The following is a 21,944-nucleotide window of genomic DNA, read 5'->3' as shown; positions in this document are numbered from 1 at the left end:
TGTTTTATACGGAGTATGCAATAATTATGTATGAACAATTGTAGATTATCGAGAAAATTTTTTTTATTATTATTCATGGGAAAAAATTTATTCTTAATATTTTTCTGTTTTTAATGCTGTAAAAATTTTTTAATTAGCTGTTATTCAGTTGATAATAGATAGTACTCAATAAATCATTGAAATTTCAGATATTAATTTTTTTATTATTTATAGAATATTTATATAAACATGTTGTATTTCACATTTGTTGTTTTTTTTATTATTATGCTGTTAAAATTTTGAATTGAAATCAAATTAATTAAATTTACAATCAAAATATGAGAATGATTTATAAAAAATTTATTAAATAATTTCAATAAATTCTTAATTTAATGTATGTAATAAATTTAATAATTGATCATTAAAATCTTTCATTTCTAATTTTGGAGTAAATTTGTGTTTCAATCCTTCCATTAATTATTTCTTCAAACTTTTCATAAGGAACAAACATTTTTTTCTTCAAATAATATCGAAAAGCTAATGACTTTAAACTCTTATTCTGTACTGTGCACACCCACGACCTTTTCTCTTTCAATATATTATTCTTTTATCCTTGCTTTTGGTCACACTCGACATATGGACAAGTAAGAAAGACTTAAAAAATTGACACTCGACTTTAAGGTAGAGATATATACATATATACTACTGATCTATGTATATACCTATGTATGTATAAACTGAGTATAGTTAAACGTAGATATATCACACACCAGCGTCTTGCTGACCATCTGCTGTGTATCCAAGGCCGTCAAGTTCGCTCCTTCCTACCAATGTGATTTCTCCTGATACTGAAAGAGTTAGTATGTACCTGTATGTATATCTAATGATATATACTAACTCGGGGAAAAACAAAATAAGGAAATTTTATGAATTTATCACTCTGCGGTTATTGGAGTACATCTGATAAGATTTAAATGCTTGGTTGACTTGAAAAGTCATGAAATATTAGGGTATTTGTTGTCAGATTATTTCCTAGATTTTACCATCAAGTTTAATCTTATTTTTTTTTATTTTATTAGAAGACCTTGCTTCTAAGTTACGTATGATTGATGTATATTTGCAATCTGTCCTAATTAGCTTTCACGAGAATTTCTTCGTTAATTATGCTAATAATTACATAAGACTTCTGTGCAGTGTTTGGTAATGTGCTTCGCATTTTCTTACTTTTCCTATTAAGCAGTGTTTAATTTCTTTCTATTGATACATCAAAAGTATGTCGATGTAGCAATCTAAATAAAATATTGACAATACATGAAAAGATTAATTTATTTGCGTAATCTTTTATGGTGATGAGAGTAATGGAAAATTTTTTTTGAGCAACCAATGATTGATTAGAGATAAATTTATCATTTTAACAGCTTAATGATTTTTTAATATTTGAATAAAGACGTCACGGAGAAGTGAAAATGATTTTTAATTACAGCTTTTTACATCAGAATTTATTAAAGAATCTTTTTCTTTATCTATCTACACTATTTGAAAAAACTTTATTTAAAATGTAATCCCATGTAACTGATCCTTCTTCCATAAAAGATCTGTTGAAATCAATTCTCTCATAGTAAAATTTATTTATTTTCTTATTTAAAAATTCAATTTATAAAAATTATTTCACCTAAATAGTTGTTAATATAAGGAAGTAAATTTTTCATATAATAAAGATTTGATTATTATATAATTCGGAGAAAATACTATTCCTTTGTTTACTAAAATTCTTGAAGTACTTACAATTCAATTTTTTTCATAAATTGCAATTCATTCAAGAAAAGAATAAAGCAAAAAGTTAATATTTTCCCATATGTCAACATTTGATAATTAAAATTTTTTAAATAAAAAGGAGCCAACTCTAAAAAATAATGAGAACTTTTTACCAACATTTTCTCGTAGTTATATCGGTGTTACAAGTGCAGGGCACAGTGTTGTATAGGAAAAGGATGAGTGTTACAAGCGCCAACATGTAACGCACAACGTAATTGACCGCGTAATAGAAGCACGTTATGTAGCTGCACTTACTCACATGCAGTTGAATAAGGGAGAAAAGTGCAGCTGCAAATATGCTCGAGGATACCAGTCGACCTTGAGAATACTACGCGATGTATGACTTGACGTCGAGACTTTTCCATTTATGGTATCGCAACCCTATCGTCGCATCAATAGCGAGTCTTAATGTTTTTAAAAAAAAAGAGAGAAAAATAAAAAATCTACTGAATTTCAATCCAAGAAAAGATATCCTTGAAGTTCCATCTGTGTTATATTTATATACACATAGGTGTCGTGTATATAAAATTGTAATTGTATATTTATTCAAGGCGGTACAGCTATATTTTTCGTTTGACGTTTGGGGGAAAATTTTTCAACTTTATAATCATGTTTTGATTTTTTTACATTGATTTATTGATTGCAGTCCACGCTGCTATGTGTATCCTTTGATTCGATCTACCTACATATAATAGTAATCCTTTGTCCTGAAGTTCTGTCTCCCCTCAAGGTATAGTTTCGTAGTGATTTCAATCAAAGCTAACCCTATGCTTATTTATGCCCACTCACATGAGGGCAATCCTTTTTTGTTTAACAAAAAATTAATAGCAGTAAATTATGTTATTTTTATTTTAAAAAGAAAACTTATCAATCGTTAGTTGAAAATCTGTTTTTAATCATTACAATTTATTGAATCAAAATGGAAAAAAATTAATTTAAAAAAACAAATTTTTATAAAAAATTTAGACTGCAAATGCATTAATCAGTGTTTTTAGTCAGAAATTCTATAATCAAATATTGATGCAAGCATTTCTTTATCGTATTCTTCGAAAAAGATCCCTCACTATTTACCAAAAAAAATTCAACGTCTATAGTTGGAGTTGACCATCTCTTTACCAAACAATTTCGATCCCTTTGTCCGACTGGTCGTTGTATTGGACAGATTGAGTCTACGGTGGCGATTCTAATATGAAGGAAAGAGGGTTTGAACACGTGCGACGACATTTTTATCGTGTTTAGGACAACTACTTGGATATAATCAATTCGAAGGACAGACCACGCGATATATCGTCTAAAAGAGGGCATTGGTGAATGGTTTTATACTTGAAGAAGACTAGAGCTCGTTACACATACTTAGCACTTAATCTGTTATTACCAATAGTCTCATCTTTTTCAGAGTATTACCATGTAAGCCGGTAAACGTGAGCCTCTTTAACACAACCAATTTTACACTGTGCATGAATATATTTTAGAATTATACTGCTGCTTCCTTTTGGCGAAAAAAATTTCAAATACAAAAAATATAAGAGAAAGTCCACAGGAGACGGTCCTCAAGCTAAATCGTGTCTTTTCACTTTGAGCCTATAAATATGTAGCGACACGAAGTGCCTGAATCCGGAATTCGTATTTGAATTAAATTCAATGTACCACACTTTGTATTACTATTTACAATGGAGTTCAGAGTTGACGCAAGTCTATAATACCTGAAATTATTTAGAATGTAGTAAACATCCATTACAACGTTGTTTTTATCAAAAACAAACTAATTAAAATGAATTTATTTATAGAGTTTCAGTATTTTTTTGTCAAATAAAAAAAAATAAATACTCAACGGAAAGTGATTAAGTGCGTTTTAGAAAAATGCAATAAAACTAAATGAAAGTAAAATTGATATAAAAATAATAACGTGCGAAAATCTATGTAAATGATATTTAAACCTGCATAATTTGCTTCAAGTTTCTCTAAATGCTGTACTTTGCATCTTCGTGGCTTATTTACTGCATATCTCCTTGAAAGAGGGATATAAAACTACATTTGCGAGAGACTATAGGTATCTAAATAAGGTGTCACGATATTCTGACGGAGATTGGCAGACTATTTCTTGCCTTACTACATGCACGTATATGTATATATGAGAATTTCGCAAGTCTTTTTATTCACTGGGCTATAATGAGTTTACTATTTTTCATCATTTATCTTCATGAAATGTTGCTTGAAATAATGAATTTATTAATTTCCTCCGGTTTTATAAGTCAGATTTAAATGAATAGAGAATATTATAAAATATCGTATATTTATAGCTGCATTAACATGAGAAGGCTTTTTTTTTAAATCGGAATAAAATTGAACGTCTAACATAATCTTGGGATATCTTAATAGCAAATTAAATGTTATCAATAATAGTGTCATTTTTTTATAATGATAAACAAGTTTCCCCACGCTTATAAAAAATCTAGTTAAAAAAAATGCATATCAATATTTTAAAAATAATTTTTACCGTCAATTCTCTACATTTAAAAAATTTAAATCTTTTCACTTATTTATAAATATGGAATATTTAGGAGAGGAAACAATGCACTTGAAAGCTATTGCATTTTTGATAAAAATAATTTTTAAATAAAACAAATTTTTTTTTATGAAATTTAAAGAGTCAAAATATTGTTAATACTGTTAATTAACAATAATATTTATCAACAATAGCAAAAGTAAAAATTAAAGAACCAGTAAACCTCAAATCCTCTCAGATTTCTGTAAAAATATTTTTCTCTGAATAAAATATTAAAATGAGGTCTAAAAAAGGAACAAAAGTGTCTGTTTGAAAACTCCAAAACCTATTAGTCCATGATGATGCAGGTATATAAAAAATGTAACTGTAAAAGGTTAAAAATGCAAACTTTAATAATTTATTTTGAAGCAGGTAGAAGGAGAATACCCAACTCAAAAGGAAATCTATCCGTTTATTCGATTCGTAAAGAGAGTCATTTAAAATGAAAATAGGACTCCATTCGCAGGAAATACCGTCTCAGTTTGGGTCGAGATACACATGTCAGAGATAACTTTCATCAGATACTCGTGAGATTTTCTTATATAATTTATGTATATTTAAATGAATGAGCTTTTCAATACATCCATCATTTTTTCCTACCTTCAATAAATGCTACAGAAGCGTTTAACATTTTTTATATTCAATGCTGTCTGTCATCATCTAACGATACAACTTGTGTGACAGTGTAATGCTGTCTAATTAAAGGGACATCTTTTTGTTACAAATAATTTAATTATATGAAAGAATGAAATTTATTTCAACAGAAGAAAGAACACAGATAAGTAAAAATAATAATGATGATGGTTAAAATGACTTTAAAAAAAATTGCTTCTCCACTAAAAACTGATGAATTGAATTAAAATAATAATAATTATCCAGTTGCATGATAAAACATAGTTAATCATAATATTTTCTGATTGAAAACATTCAGAATAAGTGCAATTAGCCTACAATTACTAAAATGCAATCACAAATTCATCTTAATCCATCGCAATAATATAAATGATATTTTACAACGATTAGCAAATGTTAATTCATTCATATGATGTAGACTACTTAAAATCCTGCATCAGCGTAATTTTGTAGACTGTTATTTATCCGTAGCAAATTACGTCTATGCACCTGTCGCTTTTTATTACAAAATACTAGATCATTAGTGTTTTTTGTACACTATAAGATGAACTGACTATATGATGGCTAATCATAGATTATCACTTGCTAAATTTCGCACTAGTCAACACCATAATAATCATAAATATAAGAATAATAAAACAAATGAGTATTGGTGTGGAGTGCTGCAACGACAGGATAACAACTTAAAGACTCTTGCTACACATTCTAGTAATAGTCCATAATAGTATAAAATAGTATTTTAGCATTTTGGATTGGAGTTAAATGTCTTGTGTCTTCTAGGGTGGCCTGATTATCATGTACAACGGAATATCTGTCACCCACGCGAAGATAAGAAAATTATAGAACGTGCTTGGTATCCGTGAGAGCATGAACCACGTTGGTGCAATATGACTCTTATCTCACGTTTTATTCAAGTACTTTGTTGCACAGCCTCTCATACTTGGAATGAAATCGCAAGGCGAAGCAATTTGATTCACAGTATTCGTGATACAAAAAAAATAACACTAGTGAAACTACATAGAAGTAAGTAGAAAAGAGAAATAAAGTGAGAGAAAGAGAGATGAGGAAGAAGATGTGTGCTATGCCCATCATCAACAATACCCATGTGCTTTTCATGTCGAACATTTAATTCAAACTTGCAGTTCATTCTCATCATCCTCAGCTGACATGACACATTATCAATTCTATTTTCTAACAGTTACATGTACTCTATTATTATTCATCTGTCCTATGGGAATTTATTCTATCATCAAATAATTACTCTGTATTTCCGGTATAAATATTCTTCATATAATTGGCACGTTTCGTGTGCAAGTGAAAAGTTTGTGTGTCTTTAGTTAAAACAAAGAATAAAAAAATAAAAATGAAAGTTGTAATGCAGAGGACAGGTTTTAACTAAGCCCTTTTAAAGATATCCTCTGCAAAACGTGATCAGACTTTGTTTAAAATATACACACACTTCCTGATCTGATGCTGTTACTTTTTCAAGTTTATAATTATACGATAACACAAAGTAAAAAGCTCATTTGAATTTTATTATATCATTTTATTCAGTCTCTTCATTTGGATGATAATGTTAACATTGAATTGAATAAAGGAAAATAAAATGTCAATGTTGTAGTGTAGGTGATGGTAATTAAATTATTGGTACAGTATATTGAAGGGATTAATTTAAATCACATGAAAGTAATAACAACTAAAGAAGAAACATTTGATTTAAAAAAGTTGGTAAAGATAGTGGGCTACAGTACCAGTCATTTCACATGGACCGCGACCGCTGCATTCCTGTAGGTTCAAGGATCTCTACATTGCGTCTGACGTCCTCAGTTACCAGAGCCGCATCTTCGTGCTCGTGTATACGCGTATGTTAAGGATGTGCACTAACTTGAACGAACTCTCTACCGATTAAATTTATTCTACTACATTTCTAGCAGAAGGTGAGACCTAGGATAGAGCTAGTTGTCTGATCTCTCTATATCTCAAGTGTTGCCAGTAAGTTCAATTGTCGATATCATCGAGAGTGTTGTTTTAGCTTATCATATCATTATTTACATTCCACACCAAACGAGTTTTTCCTTGTCTCTGGCGCTGATGTTATAATATTGTAAATATATAGATCGGAAGAGGAACACTTTAGGTTGTTCCCTTAGAATAGGCTTCTTAAGGGATCCAGGAAACGATATATTTTAGTTGGGTTCGAATTTTTTGAAAGCCTAGTCATGATAAGAGAATAGTTTGTTTTGAACAAACAGGTAATTTAGCTTGATTAGATAAATATTAAGTTGAAAATATTTTATCCATTTGAATTTAACTTAAATTTCCTATTGAAGTAAAAAGGAAGAAAAATGAAAGTCATATTGCTCAAGTTGATGGTATTTCTAAAAATAGAATTAAATGATGAATAAATGGTTAATCGAAAAATGTAGATAAACTATAACGATGCCATTTTCATTGCCTTGAAAGAGATTCAAGAAAGCAAAAATGTATCTCACGATTATGATAATGATTATTTATTTGATTAGGTATGGATATAAATTTACTGGTGATGGATTTTCATGAGTATTGGATAAAGTGATGACCCCATCAGAAGAGAAACTGGATTGACTGGATTTAACGCCTTGGATGTTGTTTCAATCGAGTTTTAGTTATAGCAAGACTTGAAGATGCAGAAGAATGCGAAGGAAGGTAAAGATGGACGGCTTCAAAAATAGAAGGTGAAGGTGAGGGAGATAAAATAAGGAGGAAAGAAAAAGAAGAAACCAGAGAATACAGTGCCCGGGGGGGCATATTGTATAAATCCTGTATGTTAGCTCGATGTATATCCCTCAAGGACGCGTGTCGAATCCGAGGGCAACGTCCGCAACACTCTCTGCTTTTCTTTTCTTACATTACCATCTTCGGCATCGTTCAGCAGCACCACAAGCTGAATGTCAATGTCATTAATCCTCTGATGTAACCAAAGCCACCTTATATTCTAAAAGTCTTCACCAATTAACGATAAATGGAAAATCATGGCTTATTTCATGTTGCCATTCAATTCAATGACAAAGAAAAATATCACTTGAATGGCTTTTTACGACAGGCCCTTGACTGCTAATCGAAATTTATTGATCGAGAATTAATGTAGTCATTTTAAATACTTTACTAATATTACTTTTGAAAAATGGTCAATCTTGTTACTGATCAAGACCAGAAATTTATCCTCAAGTAAATGATCATTAAAATGGGGATAGATTCTTATTAATTAGAATCTTCGCGCACTTTAAATTGTACAACGTTATAAAAGTCTACAATAAATCACTTAGCCAATCAGCACCACAGCTGAGCAGTGACAGAAATCACGAATGTACGATAAAAAAGTTTACTCTTCTTTTTCCATCATCAATTTCACCAGATAAGCTAAGGTTAATTAAGGATCATTCAATCTGATTATGTTGCTCTAACGATAAATCTCCATTCAAATAAAAATGATGAATAATTCATTAAAAATCATTTTCTTACCTTTTTCGACGATGATTGCGATATTCTCTCATCTCATTCATTGAGTATCTTCTTCTCTCTCGATTCTTGCGCCGTAAACTTTTTACTTCAGTTCCATAAATCGATTCTTCCCGAGTAATAGCAGTTACATCTCCAGATGAAAATACTTTTTCCCGCAGACGACAACTCCCCGATCGTAATCTTTCTCGAGATGACTCATTAGTTTTTCCGGTGTCATGAGAATATCGTCGATGCTCACGGGGAAGACTGCAGTAAACATTCTGTGATGTACATATCGTTCGTGATAACACTTTTTCACTCTCACTTAATGTTGAACTATAAGACTCACTTAGGCCTGCACGCGACTTTAAAATATCTAGTGAGTTATCAATATCGTGACTGCAGCTTTTAGAACCTTTTAGATGTTCACGAAGCCATTTTCCAAATTTACTACTTCCTCCCATCGTGTCGATTATTGAAGAGGATGAAGTTGATGTATACTCTTCTGATCTTTTAGTTCTGCAACATAAAATTATTCCACCATATTTAAATTCATTTTGTTACATCTCAACAATATTTTATAGTAATAACTTCAGTAAAAAGCATAAATTGGAATTTATAAATTGGAATAAAATATGGAAGCTACAATAATTGGCTTATTATACCTAGAATTAATATTTATCAATAATCTGAAGACTGCAAGGTACCTAAATATTCTCAATTCTTACGTAAATTGTGAAAAAAAACTTTATTTCTTTAATAAAGCATCCAGTTGTAAACTATGGAATACTTCATTTAATAAAAATCATTAGTTGAGAAAAGTACCTTTTTTTATTTCTATCTTCTAAAGAAAACAACTCATTTCAAAAGAATTTTATCGATATTCCATTAACGTATACAGTCTACTAATGTTTTTAGTTCTATCGATTATTAAAAAATAAGAAAAATTGAAACCAGATTAATCAACAAGTGAATGTAATAATAAAATGTTGAAAGAAAAAAATAGAAAGAAAATAAAGCATGCTGAATAGTTAATAATCATAAAGATAATATTTGAATAACATAACAGCGTTGCGACAAGGGATTTCTAATGCATACATATGTGTAACCATATACGTTGATTGTTAATACATTAAGATGACCTTGCCAAGGTGAGCGGTAATTCTGGTCACTACCGAAAGACGGAGCCATTGGACAGACTCAAAATAATAAACGTACACATTTAATAAAAATGATTATTCACTCACTTCATCATTATGTACATATGAACATAATCACCACTATTATATATATTTATTTATAAGATAAGATGTAATAATAGAGTATTTAAGAAATATAAAGTTCTTATAAATTGTTTTTTTTCTATCAATTCATTCAACTATTTTGAAAATCAATTTTTGATATAGATTTAATTTAAAATTAAAAAAAAAACACTTGTGTATCAACATTACCAATCTTAGTGTTTCATTTTAATACACTAAAAGTATTTTAACATGACATCACCCATTTGATTAACATTGTCTCGTTTTTAAAAACACTTGAAAACGTTTTAAAAACGAGACAATATTAATCAAATGAGCGATATCATATTAAAACACATTTAATGTATACAATAAAACACTAATATTTGCAGTGAACTTTATGATGTTTGTAATAGATGTCGATAAGTTCAACAAGCTAGAGAAAACGTTGAAAAGATACAACAAACTTTAATTTTCAATTTTTATAGCTTCAAAAAGTCGAATTGAAAATATAACCGAGTTGGTCCAATACTTGAAGTTGTTATTTTGGAAATAATATTCGTGGGGGTTACGCCACTGTATAAAATTCCGGTTCTGGAAGCTCGTTCATTCCCCTTTCATGCCACTTCACCTTTCTCCATTTCATCGTTTTGAGAGAATCTTCTTTTTCTTCTGTTATCTCGTCTTATACAGCCGACTACTTCACTGCTTTTATTTATTTAGCTTTTTTCATATCAAAAATTATCAAATTAAAAGAAAAAAAAAACCGCAATTCAACAACGAAAATAAATTACTGCCATCTTTCGCTCATGGAATATGGAATATTTATTGATTGATGAACTTTTTTTATAAAAATGTTTATGCCTAAAAATTGAAAAATTAATTTTTAAACTCACAGAAAATTTAAACTTTTATAAAAAACGAAAATTACTTTTTTTATGGACATTAAATCCTAAAAAAAGTATTTTTATGCATAAGAAATGATGTGGTAAATTTTTATATCTTAATTTCATAATTAAAATATTTTTAAGATTATTTTATTTAATAATAAAGTCCAAAATAATTAATTTAAAAAATGTTAATGATTTTATTCAATTTTCTTTATTAACTTCCCAGTGGGAAGTTATCTTTCAACATATATTGGTTTTAATGTGGTAAAAAATTTTTTATTTGCAACAGGACCACAGAAGTGTCCTTGGATTTGATCTTGGATACTCAAGGATTATTTTAATTGCAGAATGCACGAGTAAACGGCTATATGGTTCATTCTCTCATCTACTGAGCTACAGAGTCACGCTTTAAAACTTCAGAGTATATGTATACCTACTGATGCATTAGCATACACAAGTCCTTTCGCTCGTTCTAGTTTATTTAGAGTTACTTACTTTCAATACGTACATGTGCAAGTATTTTATTCTATCACATTTTCTTTCTCATTTAATTTGGAACCCTCAAGGAATGTGTTGATCCCAATGTACATATATGTATACGCCTATTAAAAAAGTCATTGATATGATATTAAATATAGCTTATAGACGATTTTAACACTTGCAGTTAATTTGATTTAGTGATTAAGTCAAATCGATTTAAGACAAAGTCGATATTTTATGCAATCAAGCCCACGCTGATTGGCTGAATCATTTTATTTCGACGGGAAAGACATGTGAAATTATGTATTATTATGTTGTCACTTGAAATTACAACATTGTCTAATAGTTCATCTGGGATAAATTGTCATGATTTTTTACTCCAACCTACGTCTGGTGGTTAAACCTTGGACTATTATTTATTTCTCTTCTCTTGAGTTTGAATTATTTCTCCTGAAATTGTATTGTAACCTTGAACCCCTTTTAAGAGCTGTGTATATTGAATCTCATTGGCAAATTATCGATATATCGAGTCGCTGAAGCGTATAACTGCAGCACGGGAGGAAATCGATGTGACCACTGGAAGAGAGTTTGTGTTCTGTTGCACGACTTGTACCAATTATTTTTTTCTTCAACTGTAATAAAACAAGTAACAGACACTTTGAAATTGCTTTTGTTATACGTTATTCGATTTAAACACTATATATTACTTATGCATTGGAAAAAAATTCTGATCATTTTTAAGATTATTCTTGTCAATGAGCTCATACTGAGATCGTCATAAAATTTTCGAAAGTCATATTTGAATCATTCTTCTAAAGTCAATTTTACAAATGTTTTTTTTTATGGTTATTGAACAGTGATATTCGTACATTGATACTTAAAATAATCCAATATCAGAAATAATTGAGAATATCTCCAATAACTTTTCAGCTATAAAACAAATAATAAATAGTTGAAAATGATTTTGGTGGTGTGTATGTTATTTAATTTAACTCCAATAAATAACTTGTATTGAGTAAATTTCGAGACTATATATAGATTATTCAATTCTCTCATCCAAGTGTTTATATAAATCACAATATATTTCACCATTTCACGTCACTGCTACCAATATTACACCGTAAATTTCATTAATCGTTATTTATTGTTCACTAATTGATGATGAAAGAAAATTTTTTTATATTCATTGGTTAAACATCAATACTGAAAAACAAAAACGTCCAATGAAGGTCACAAGGTGATAGATTTTACTTAACGGTATATATCTCTTTGGTCGTTGATCGTTCTCAATGCTAATACCCTCTTTACAAGAAGGATCATTACAGCGACGGGTTGAGACACCGATCAGGTCATTACGTCACACGATCTCACGCTAATGATACCAACAAGACACGTTGGATATCTACGATCGTCCGGTCGTTTCGGTGCAGAAATACTTCCATAAGAAAAGAGTGAAAGAGTGGCATGGTGTGTGCCAACAAACCAATGGAGTAGGCAATTCAAGGACATAAAACTATATTATGCATCAACAGGAGAATCTTTATCATTATCAACTGTGGATGAGTGGTATTAGGTCGTAATCTTTTATATCCTTATTACATATAAAACCTAATTCTACTCATTTTCTCTATAACACTTGCATTTTTTTCCTTTTTTTTTACATTTCACTTTTTTCTTGCTTCGCGAAATTTATATCTCTGGTTAACCACAAGTTATATTTCAGACAGCACCGTTTGGTAGGTTTTCAGAGCACCGTTGACAGCAAAGTAATAATATTAACTTAAATTTTAAACTTAAAAAAAATCATAAATTTAATTAGTTATTTCTTGTACTAAATATTTATATTAATACTTATTCGATATATTTTGAAACTTTTTAAAAATTCTTATGACGTAGATGCAAAAAAAAACAATTTCTAGCTTTAACATATTTGAGGAAAGTAATTAACTAATTTATTGAAGTAAAGATAAATATTTCTGTTAAAATATTCCCATAGGATCAGCTGGCGTGATTGAAATAATTATGTAACCAAGACCTACTGTTTTTATCTATTGACAATTTAATGGTTCATTCTTATCAATAAACTTTTCAATGATCTCATAAAATGTTTTTACGAAAGCAAGAAACATCCTGAGAATTAAAACTTTTTCTTCACACAAAATACTCTAGAGGTGTGAATTGATCAGTTATAATAAAGCAATAACTTTTTGTGTCTAATTTCACACCAATAAACATAACGCCTGAAAACAAATTTCACACGAAGAAGAATAGTAAAGCAAATAGACTGTTCTATATTTATTGAGAAAAACTGTGAAAAAATATTCGTTTGCGTGTCAATGATAAACCTGAAAGAAACGAAATATCATACTTTTATGACCTGGAAGATAATTCTCAAGAAATGAAAGCCGACAGTATTTTTTATGTAGCAAAAAGGAGGTTTCTCATAAGTAATATTTATAAATACAAATCATCTATACGTGAAACAACAACAAAACCTATATGCTCTGTATAGAATTCAAGCTGAGATGAGGAACAACTTGTAGAGGTAATGTATAGATTGGCATCTTTAAGTTTTATCGTTTGACATGGGAAGTGGTGCGGGATCAAGGGCACGGGAAGAATATCAGAATAGACTTGAGAAATGAAAAGGGTCGATGCTAGATTACGGGACGATGTGTTCGTGTTTAACTGAAATTACTTTTATTCTGTAGTATCTTCTACTTGGGGGTCGAGTCAGAAACTTACCTATAACTCGACCATGGATGAATCGCACACCGTTATAATCGAACTATAATGATAATACTTGTCATGTTCAACTGCATCTGTCTATCTATATTTCTAATTTCCATTTTATTAGGTTGATAATCATCTCAATGTAGGTTTCTCATTTAAAAACTTGTTTGTGTTAATGCAGGTGTTACAAAGTAAATGGACCACTTATATTATTGTAACCACTTTGATGATTCCAGTTATGTACAATGATTAAAAATAAAAAAAAAATGATGACATTTGATTTCTGACGTCGTACAGTTAAAGTAATTAATCATTAATTAATATAAAATTAAACGAACTGTGATCGCATTCATTGAGATATATTTTTTATCGATCGAGACATCTTATCGATAGTAAAAATAATAAAAATTGATGAAAGTATGAATTAATTCAAATCATGATAAATTTTCTAACGGATTCCTAAGGAATGGTTTAATTTATAAATTTTTATAAGGATCACATTATGCATTAATTATTTGAAAAAAAAAATAATTTTTTTATTTTCAAAAATGGAATGTTTAGAAAGTATTAAAAATATTTTACCAAGTAACAAGAATTAATTAAATCATTTTTATTATCCAATACAATGATTAAATAAAAAAAATTATTTATTTAGAAAAAAATTTTTTTAACGCCAATACTTGATAAATAATTTATAACAAATGTCTTAATTTATAGATAAGACATGAAAAATATCACAGACGAAGGAATTTATTTTTCAAAACTATATCAAGATAGAATATTTTATCGAACAAAAACAGAAAAGAGATTACGCACATATCTGACTTTGAAAATGGAATTAATAGTGGTATTATCGGTAAAACACCTCAAGCCAATGATGACAATGAGAACCACTGTGTAAAATCGTGATGATGATCGAAGAGACATCACGATTTATGTCTCGAGAGTTTACGTTCGTGTATCACTATACAATATGTGCATATACTGTTATACATATATATGGATACGTGGAGGAGAATTTTTCTGTATAAGAAGAAAGGAAGATATGTGAAGAGTCAAGAGTACCGTATAGATTATTCAGTTCGAGAGTGGTAATCGGTTGTTGGTGCTCCATTTCCCGCGCGAGTTGGCGGTTGCAGGACAGGAAGGTGGAGGCGGCGGGTCGGTGGGTGCAGGAGGGATTCCCTTCGCACCGGTGAGATGCATGCCGGCGACTGTAACGCCATTGGTTCCAGAAAAACAAGGGAGGGAGCGTAACGGGAGGAAAGTTCACAGGGTCGGGTCAAACCGACATAGACGAATGCAATGGCTTGTCAACTGATTATTTCGACGAGTCCAAGGTAATTTTAATGCCAATCTCCTTTCTCTTTAAGATAGTCTAGCAAGTCTAGCTCCACCGGATGATGATTCGCCATTATTTTTTTATTTGAAAAATCTACTAGATATTCATGTAATTATTTCCCGCTAGAAATAAAATACAAACAGTGATAAAATACATAACAGTCAACAATTCATTTTAAATTATCTTCAATTATAAACAAACTACTGAGCACTTTTTTAATAAAATAATATTTAAATTTTAAAAGAAAAATATCTCATAGTGTTGATTAAAGTTTTACCGTTGGAATAGAGATTTCGGTCTTGCACCTTACTCAAATTCAAAGCTGTCAGTACGACTTCTACACGAGATTCCTTGCACGACTTATTGCAATAGTGGGATATATATGTAGCGAAGAGGAAAGCTGAAAGATTCCTGAGGAGGTGTTTCGAACAGCGTTGACTTAACTTATGTCTATTCCTGTATGTTGGGTATCTCTGCAGCAGGGAGCATGCGTTTAACTTGAACAAATTTATTGAAGTGTATGTCAAGTATTTATGGTATAAAAATGCCCAGTGATTCATATGATTTTTTATCGTAAAAATGAATGGTAAAGTTAGAGAAGACGACGATTGAAGCGGTATTTTTCCGGTCGATTCAAGATCTGCTTCTCTAATTTTTCCCCAGGGTATCCGTTCCACCCCGTCTCCTCGAATCTCTTTTATATATCCACGGCGTACGTGCATCCACAAATACATTTATATTCAACAACGCACACACACACACACATTTAGAATCCTCGAGGATGTTAAGATTTATAGCTTCCACTTGTATTTTCCGCGTGTACGATTCTTGTGACTCGTCCTCGTCCGCCTCTTATTCTCTCCTTTCTTTTCACCTTTTTAACCGTCTCGCGATCGAGTAGAGAATAAGGAAAAAAGACAAACGAATAAATGCAGCGCAACCGTGAAACCTCCATTGCTCGAGCAGCGTAATAGTTTCCACTTCTAGCCCCTGACCCGGGGCCAGGCGATAAATCGCATGGTCGAGCTAAGGCTATCAAGGGCCTCGGGATTTGCGCGCGCGTCTCTACGACGCCTTATTGCCGTGCATCCCTTCTATTTCTTTGTGATGGAAGGGGCATCGAAGCGATTAAAAAAATAGTATGGAAAAAATAAATAAAATACAAGTCGAGACTTTGGATTATTAGCTCATTGAACCCTGAAGAGTCCGTGATGAAGAAGCATTGACCTTTATCTTTTTCCCTTGTCTAGTTCCCATCTTCTATACTCGTTAGCTGTCTTTATTTTCCTTTAATCGAATTACTCTACTCTTTGTTCTATGATTTATAATTTATATATTTTTGCCGTCTGTCAAACATTACAATTTGCTATGGAACCCTATGGACGATGTGCATTGCGCCTAACTGAAATATAGCAGTATTTCTTATGAACTGTCTTTTCATGCTTTGTCACAAGATATAAACTTCTGATGTCATGTGGTTGTTGGTAACTTTGCTTTTCTTCCCAGAACTTGAATAAAGTTCCATAAAAGTCAAGTAACATCACTGTAGTTCTCGCACTACCAAGATTCTTAGGACATCTCACTTCCTACGTGAATATTTCGCTTTTCAATCCGTACAGCTTTATATTTACTACATCATACAACTTAGCTCGCGTATATGTATGAACATACTTTTTCTCTTGTCCTTATACAATACATAATATTTCCATTTGACAACTGCACAGCCTCCAGCTTTTTTTCCTGTCGTCTGTCTTCTCTCCTCCAGGTATCTCTGGCTCGTTGCGTTGTTATTGTGCTCACTGTTAAATAATAACAACTCAGCTTTTTATTACACTCCCTAATGCTTGTCAGAAGTACATGAAAGCATCATGTTGATGATATTAACTTGATTATGATTCGGGTAAAAATATTTTAATTATTTTTTGGTCAAACTGTTATCATCTCTTTTTGTACTTTCAATACAATTCAAATTGAAAAATATGGTTACTTACATTTCTATATCTTATAAATTCTTAATTAATAATTTATTTTATATATTTTTTTATTAAAGTCTGATTAGATAGGAAAGAATTGTTTTAATCAGTAGAAATCTATTTAATTATGAGTACATTTTGTAATAAAAAATAATTAATGGATAAAGAATTGTTTGATATAATTTATTATGAACAAATTAGTAATTACTGCAGAATAGTATAAAAATAATATTTTTAAATCAATTTAAACTTCAAATATGAATATATATCGGAATTTTAATTACTTAAAAGAATTGTTTTCCCACTCTAACTAGTAAGTTAAAGTTTTCCAATTTTTAAAAATTAACGAATTAAATTTTTTAGAAACCAAACCAATTATATGGTTTATTTTTGTTTAGAAAACTATTATATTATTCGGTAATAATCATTAAAAATTTTTAACTTTGTTAGTTAATTATCTAATGCTTACGCATTGTTTACGTAGAAGTGACATAATCTTGGTTGTTATTCTGTTAAGATATTTATTGGCAATGTTTTAACAAGTAAATTAATTTTTTTATTTATGTTTTGAATGTATTCTATTCACATTGTTATTATCTCTCGGACGACAATGAAAGTTATATATTCTAATGTCCAACATTATAATACAGTGTAATAATTGCTGCATAAATCGAACTCGCCAGAAGGCTATTAATAATTAAGTAAATATGGAGACTGATAAGAAAAAAATTATACATAATAATTAGCATAGCTTTTATGATAACTATGCAAACATATAAGACGTAAAAGAAAAAAAATTAATAGTTTTCCTACAACTTTAAAGTAAAAAATATCGTTTACATTCAGAATGTATATCTTTTCTGGAATTTTAATTTCATTTGTTATATCAGTATCTAATGTATTATACATTATTTAATTAATTATGAAATTTTTCATTGACATAATTGTTTAACTAAATGTTTTTTTAGGCTCAATATCAATACAAGTCCATAAACCCTCAAAAATATTTCAACTATAATGTGAATCCTTACGTATCGGCTCAAGTCAAAAGAGGAAATTCTGATAGAGGAAGTGTTTCCTTGGCATTCCAGGGAAATGTTCACAAAAAAGATAATTTCAAAGCAAGTATTATCTGATAAATTAATTCAATTTCTTCAATTGTTAATTAAGTAAATGTTATATAGAGTATTCTTTTTCACAGGTATCCGTTAAATATGTTAATGATAAAGGAACTACAATATCTCATGTAGTGAAAGTTACCAATTTATGCGATCAGTTGGACATAGAACTGCAAGGTGATCAGTCTCTAAAGTTAGGAGATATCCTAGGACTCTCTGGGATACGGTGTCCTATTTTAGTTAGTGATGTAAGTATTAAATTTCTCGAGAGAGATTCTAAACTTTTACAATCTCCAAGTAACATTTGATCCCATTAAAAAGCTTTTAATTCATCAACAATAGATAGTTCAAATTCATAAAGATTCATTAAAAAACATAGTTCTCGTAATTTTCTACTGTTTCTTTTGCACAGGTTAATGAGCAATTCGAGGGTAAACCGATGAAATGGTACTCTCAACATAACTTACCAGAAAAAATTGAATGTGGAGTCCATAGCTATCATGCGACTCTTTATAAATGTGATAGTTTTGGTGATAATTGCGAAATATTATTAGAAACGGGAGTAAAATCTCTTCTCACATCTGAACATTGTGACGAAGAAGAAGAAGAAAAAAATGAAGACAATGAATTAAATGTACGACCATCTCTTCCTATTGATCTTAGTTCAGACATTAAAGTATCACAACTATCAAAAACTAGATTATCAAACGCTAATGCTGAAAATGTTAACGTCATTGACAATTATCCAAATGGTGAAACAGTCGGTACGATAAATACAGCTGATTTGACTGATCAACAAGTTGATAAAGTTGATTTAGTTAATAAGAAAACTGGACAAAAGTATGATATTCTCAATTCTCAAGTAAACAACGTACGTGTAGTTAATACAAAAGTAACAAATTATAATCAAAATGATTTGAATCATAATTCTAGCGACGATGATGATGATGATGACGATGACGATGATGATTATAATGATGATGATGCTTATAATGATGATGATGATGATGATAGTGGTGATGATGATGACGAATACGATAATAGAATTCATAATTCTGGACCACCACAAACTAGGGTAACTCAAGTGAGGACAAAAGGAAGTAGCGTGACCCACTTAAAAAAAATAGAAGACCAAGTCGGAGATTCAGAAATTCTTGATTCTCAAGAAGAAAGGGACCAGACGGTCAATTCTGAATCAGACAATGTCGCAATCGAAACCTATAATGGGAGTCAAAGTAAAAAGTTTAGTAGCAGTTTAGGAAGAATTATAATGGGAAATAAAATTATGTCGAATACTGTGCTACATAGTTCGTAGACATCAGAAAATAAATAAATCTTTTTCATACAATTAATTGTAAAAAATAGACGGCTAATATTGACTAAAGCGAAATAAAGTCTTCAAAGTGAAAAAGTAATTGCTTCAAGACTTGAAAAATGTACAAAACATGACCTTGTTATTATATCATTATGATAAAAAAGTAGTTAATGTCGTTCCTGTAATATCGTTTTTCGTGACAAAGGTTGTCTTCTTCATATGCTTGGTAGAGTAATCGTTGGCAAGATCGTGGCATCAGGGTCGAGCTCCGGTGAACCGTACATGGAATCTCAGATTTCAGATATATCCTTTAGTTTCTTGTCCCCCCTTTACTTTCCTCTTTCAGTATATGTATTATATATATACATGTATTTACTCGTCTATTACTTCCTACACATTCTACTTGGGACAACCTGCTTCGCCTTATAATTGTTCACGACTGATCATGGTCAACGATATTATGCTACCGATAATGGGCTCTGACCTGTCCAAGTTGAGCATTAACCCAGCGGGTGTGTTGGTAAATATATTAGAGAGACTTATAGATAGGAGGTTATACGTTGGACCTGAAGATGTGAGGAAGATGAAAAAGGAAGACTACGATTGATGACACAAAAATATTGTTGAAAGAAAAAAAAACATGTTAGTTAAGGTATAGAGAAAGAAAGAAAGAAAGACAAGAGACAGCAGAGATACAGGAGAGGATACGAAGATGGTTGTTGTAACTGGTGGACTCCAGGAAGGCGATTCATTAGTCGAACAACACGGAAGTGTTGGAGAATAACCTGCACGCGGCTTCTTTCCTTGGCGCGTATGTTACATTCGTGTGTGGTCCTCTACTCTCGACTTGTCCAGTTTCAACAAAGCTTTGACTTGCAATTGTCTAGAGGTTGGAATACTGATTGTTTTGTACAAACTTTAATAGAATTAAATTTACGCTAGAATTAGAATAACAACCTTGATCAAGATCTGGCTTTAATTTCTAACCAGTCATTTGAATAAATTAAAAGTACCTACAAATTTACATTCAACAGGTTTTATTTCTAGAAGAAGTGAGGTGGATTGGTATACTGAAATATAATTATACATCAGCTATATTTTAAGATGTTAAAACTTGTTCAGTATTTTTGTTTCAGAGTAAACATTTAGAAATGTACCTATGTATCATTACATCCTAGCATATCAATTCACTTTGGCTTTTTCTGATTATGTATACTTGAAAAATTAACTTGAAAAAATCATGAATATATAGGATTATAAGAAACTCACTGATTAGAAGAATCACGCGTTAATTGTCGCCGCATACTTCCACGATTACGGATAAAATAAAGGGCTCCAGCACCAAGTCCAGTTGTCCTTTTCTCCTCCTTATCTGTTATTTTTGGTGAGAGCCACTGCTCAGTACGCATACTTGTTCGCATGGCGTTCTGCTTAATTTGATCCTTAATTCTTTATAGATTTTTCCAACTTTATCTTACGTATTTCACCATTGATTGCTTCAAAGAAACAATCCACTTATTATATCAGTTCATGTTTTATTGAAAGTTAACAAGAACTTCTTATTTACCGATACAAATCAAGCTACATTTACATTATTCCAAGTATTTTTACTGGCTCCGAACTCACTATTTTTGTTTCAATGAAACACGAGTTTATTTGACTCATTGTTGTGATTGTCAAAGTCAAAGTTACTCTTTCCAAATTTCGATGTAATTGCACTAATAATTACTGGGAAAAAATTGTCCAAGACTTAATTTCATCATTAATAACACTGTGTTAATTTTTTGAATAAAACACTTTGTACATAAAAGCTGATTTAATGTCGTTTCGTCCGTTAAAAAAGCAGAGCTCCAAAAGAAAAAAAGAAAAAAAGCGGTAAAAAAGCAACGCTGATTGGTCGAGTCGCTTGTACAAACGATTACGACACTCGTATACGCGACATGATCGCAGCAGGACTTGACTCTTGGTGATTTCACAAAGAGACGGTCCACTAGTAATTCGCCGAAGTCGTTTCTCCAGATCTCGAAGTAGAGGTTAGCGCGTTCCGCGGTAATAAAAGCACGTAGGATCTGTGCGGCGCGTCAAGAGGGACTGCCTGGAACTGCCCGGCATTCTCTTTCCTCTTCTCCTCATTCGCTTGTTGCTTCTTAAGTCAGTCCTCATGGGTTGCTCCTCACCGTTGGCTTTCTTATCCCCTTCCCTCCTACTTATATCTCGTGTTGCCCCTTCTTAAGGGCCTCAACCTTCTTCTTCGTCTTCCTCTTCTTCTGCTTCTCAGTGCACGACGTGTAGAGCAAATATATGTATATACGTGTGCTCGCTTTTACCAAAGAGAAAAAGCAAGAAAGCAACGAGGGCACCGTTGTCCCTGGAATCGACCATAAAAGTCAGGGATCCAGA

The 21,944-nt window shown here is 31.0% G+C and overlaps 2 protein-coding genes across 2 annotated transcripts; one reads left to right on the top strand and one right to left on the bottom strand.

Annotated features, from left to right (window-relative positions):
* Nucleotides 1–8,473: 8,473 nt before the first annotated feature.
* LOC118075008 (uncharacterized) lies at nt 8,474–21,518 on the bottom strand (the record flags this gene model as incomplete). Its single annotated transcript, XM_035096588.1, has 2 exons — nt 20,814–21,518; nt 8,474–8,971 (listed from the first exon to the last, which is right to left on the bottom strand). Coding segments are annotated over exons 1-2 (650 nt in total), but the record flags the coding sequence as incomplete, so codon positions are not given.
* Nucleotides 17,897–19,644, top strand: LOC118075023 (probable ATP-dependent helicase PF08_0048). Its single transcript, XM_035096604.1, has 4 exons — nt 17,897–18,009; nt 18,080–18,232; nt 18,313–18,477; nt 18,642–19,644. The coding sequence occupies exons 1-4, from the start codon at nt 17,959–17,961 to the stop codon at nt 19,542–19,544; spliced, it is 1,272 nt and encodes a 423-aa protein (XP_034952495.1). The 5' UTR covers nt 17,897–17,958; the 3' UTR covers nt 19,545–19,644.
* Nucleotides 21,519–21,944: the final 426 nt, after the last annotated feature.

Source organism: Chelonus insularis, unplaced genomic scaffold (assembly GCF_013357705.1).
Source record: "Chelonus insularis isolate UGA/USDA-ARS -01 unplaced genomic scaffold, ASM1335770v1 contig_144_pilon, whole genome shotgun sequence".
In the NCBI taxonomy this organism is placed as follows: domain Eukaryota; kingdom Metazoa; phylum Arthropoda; class Insecta; order Hymenoptera; family Braconidae; genus Chelonus; species Chelonus insularis.
The sequence above is the reverse complement of the archived record's forward strand: the minus strand, read 5'-3'. Positions and strand labels throughout refer to the sequence as shown.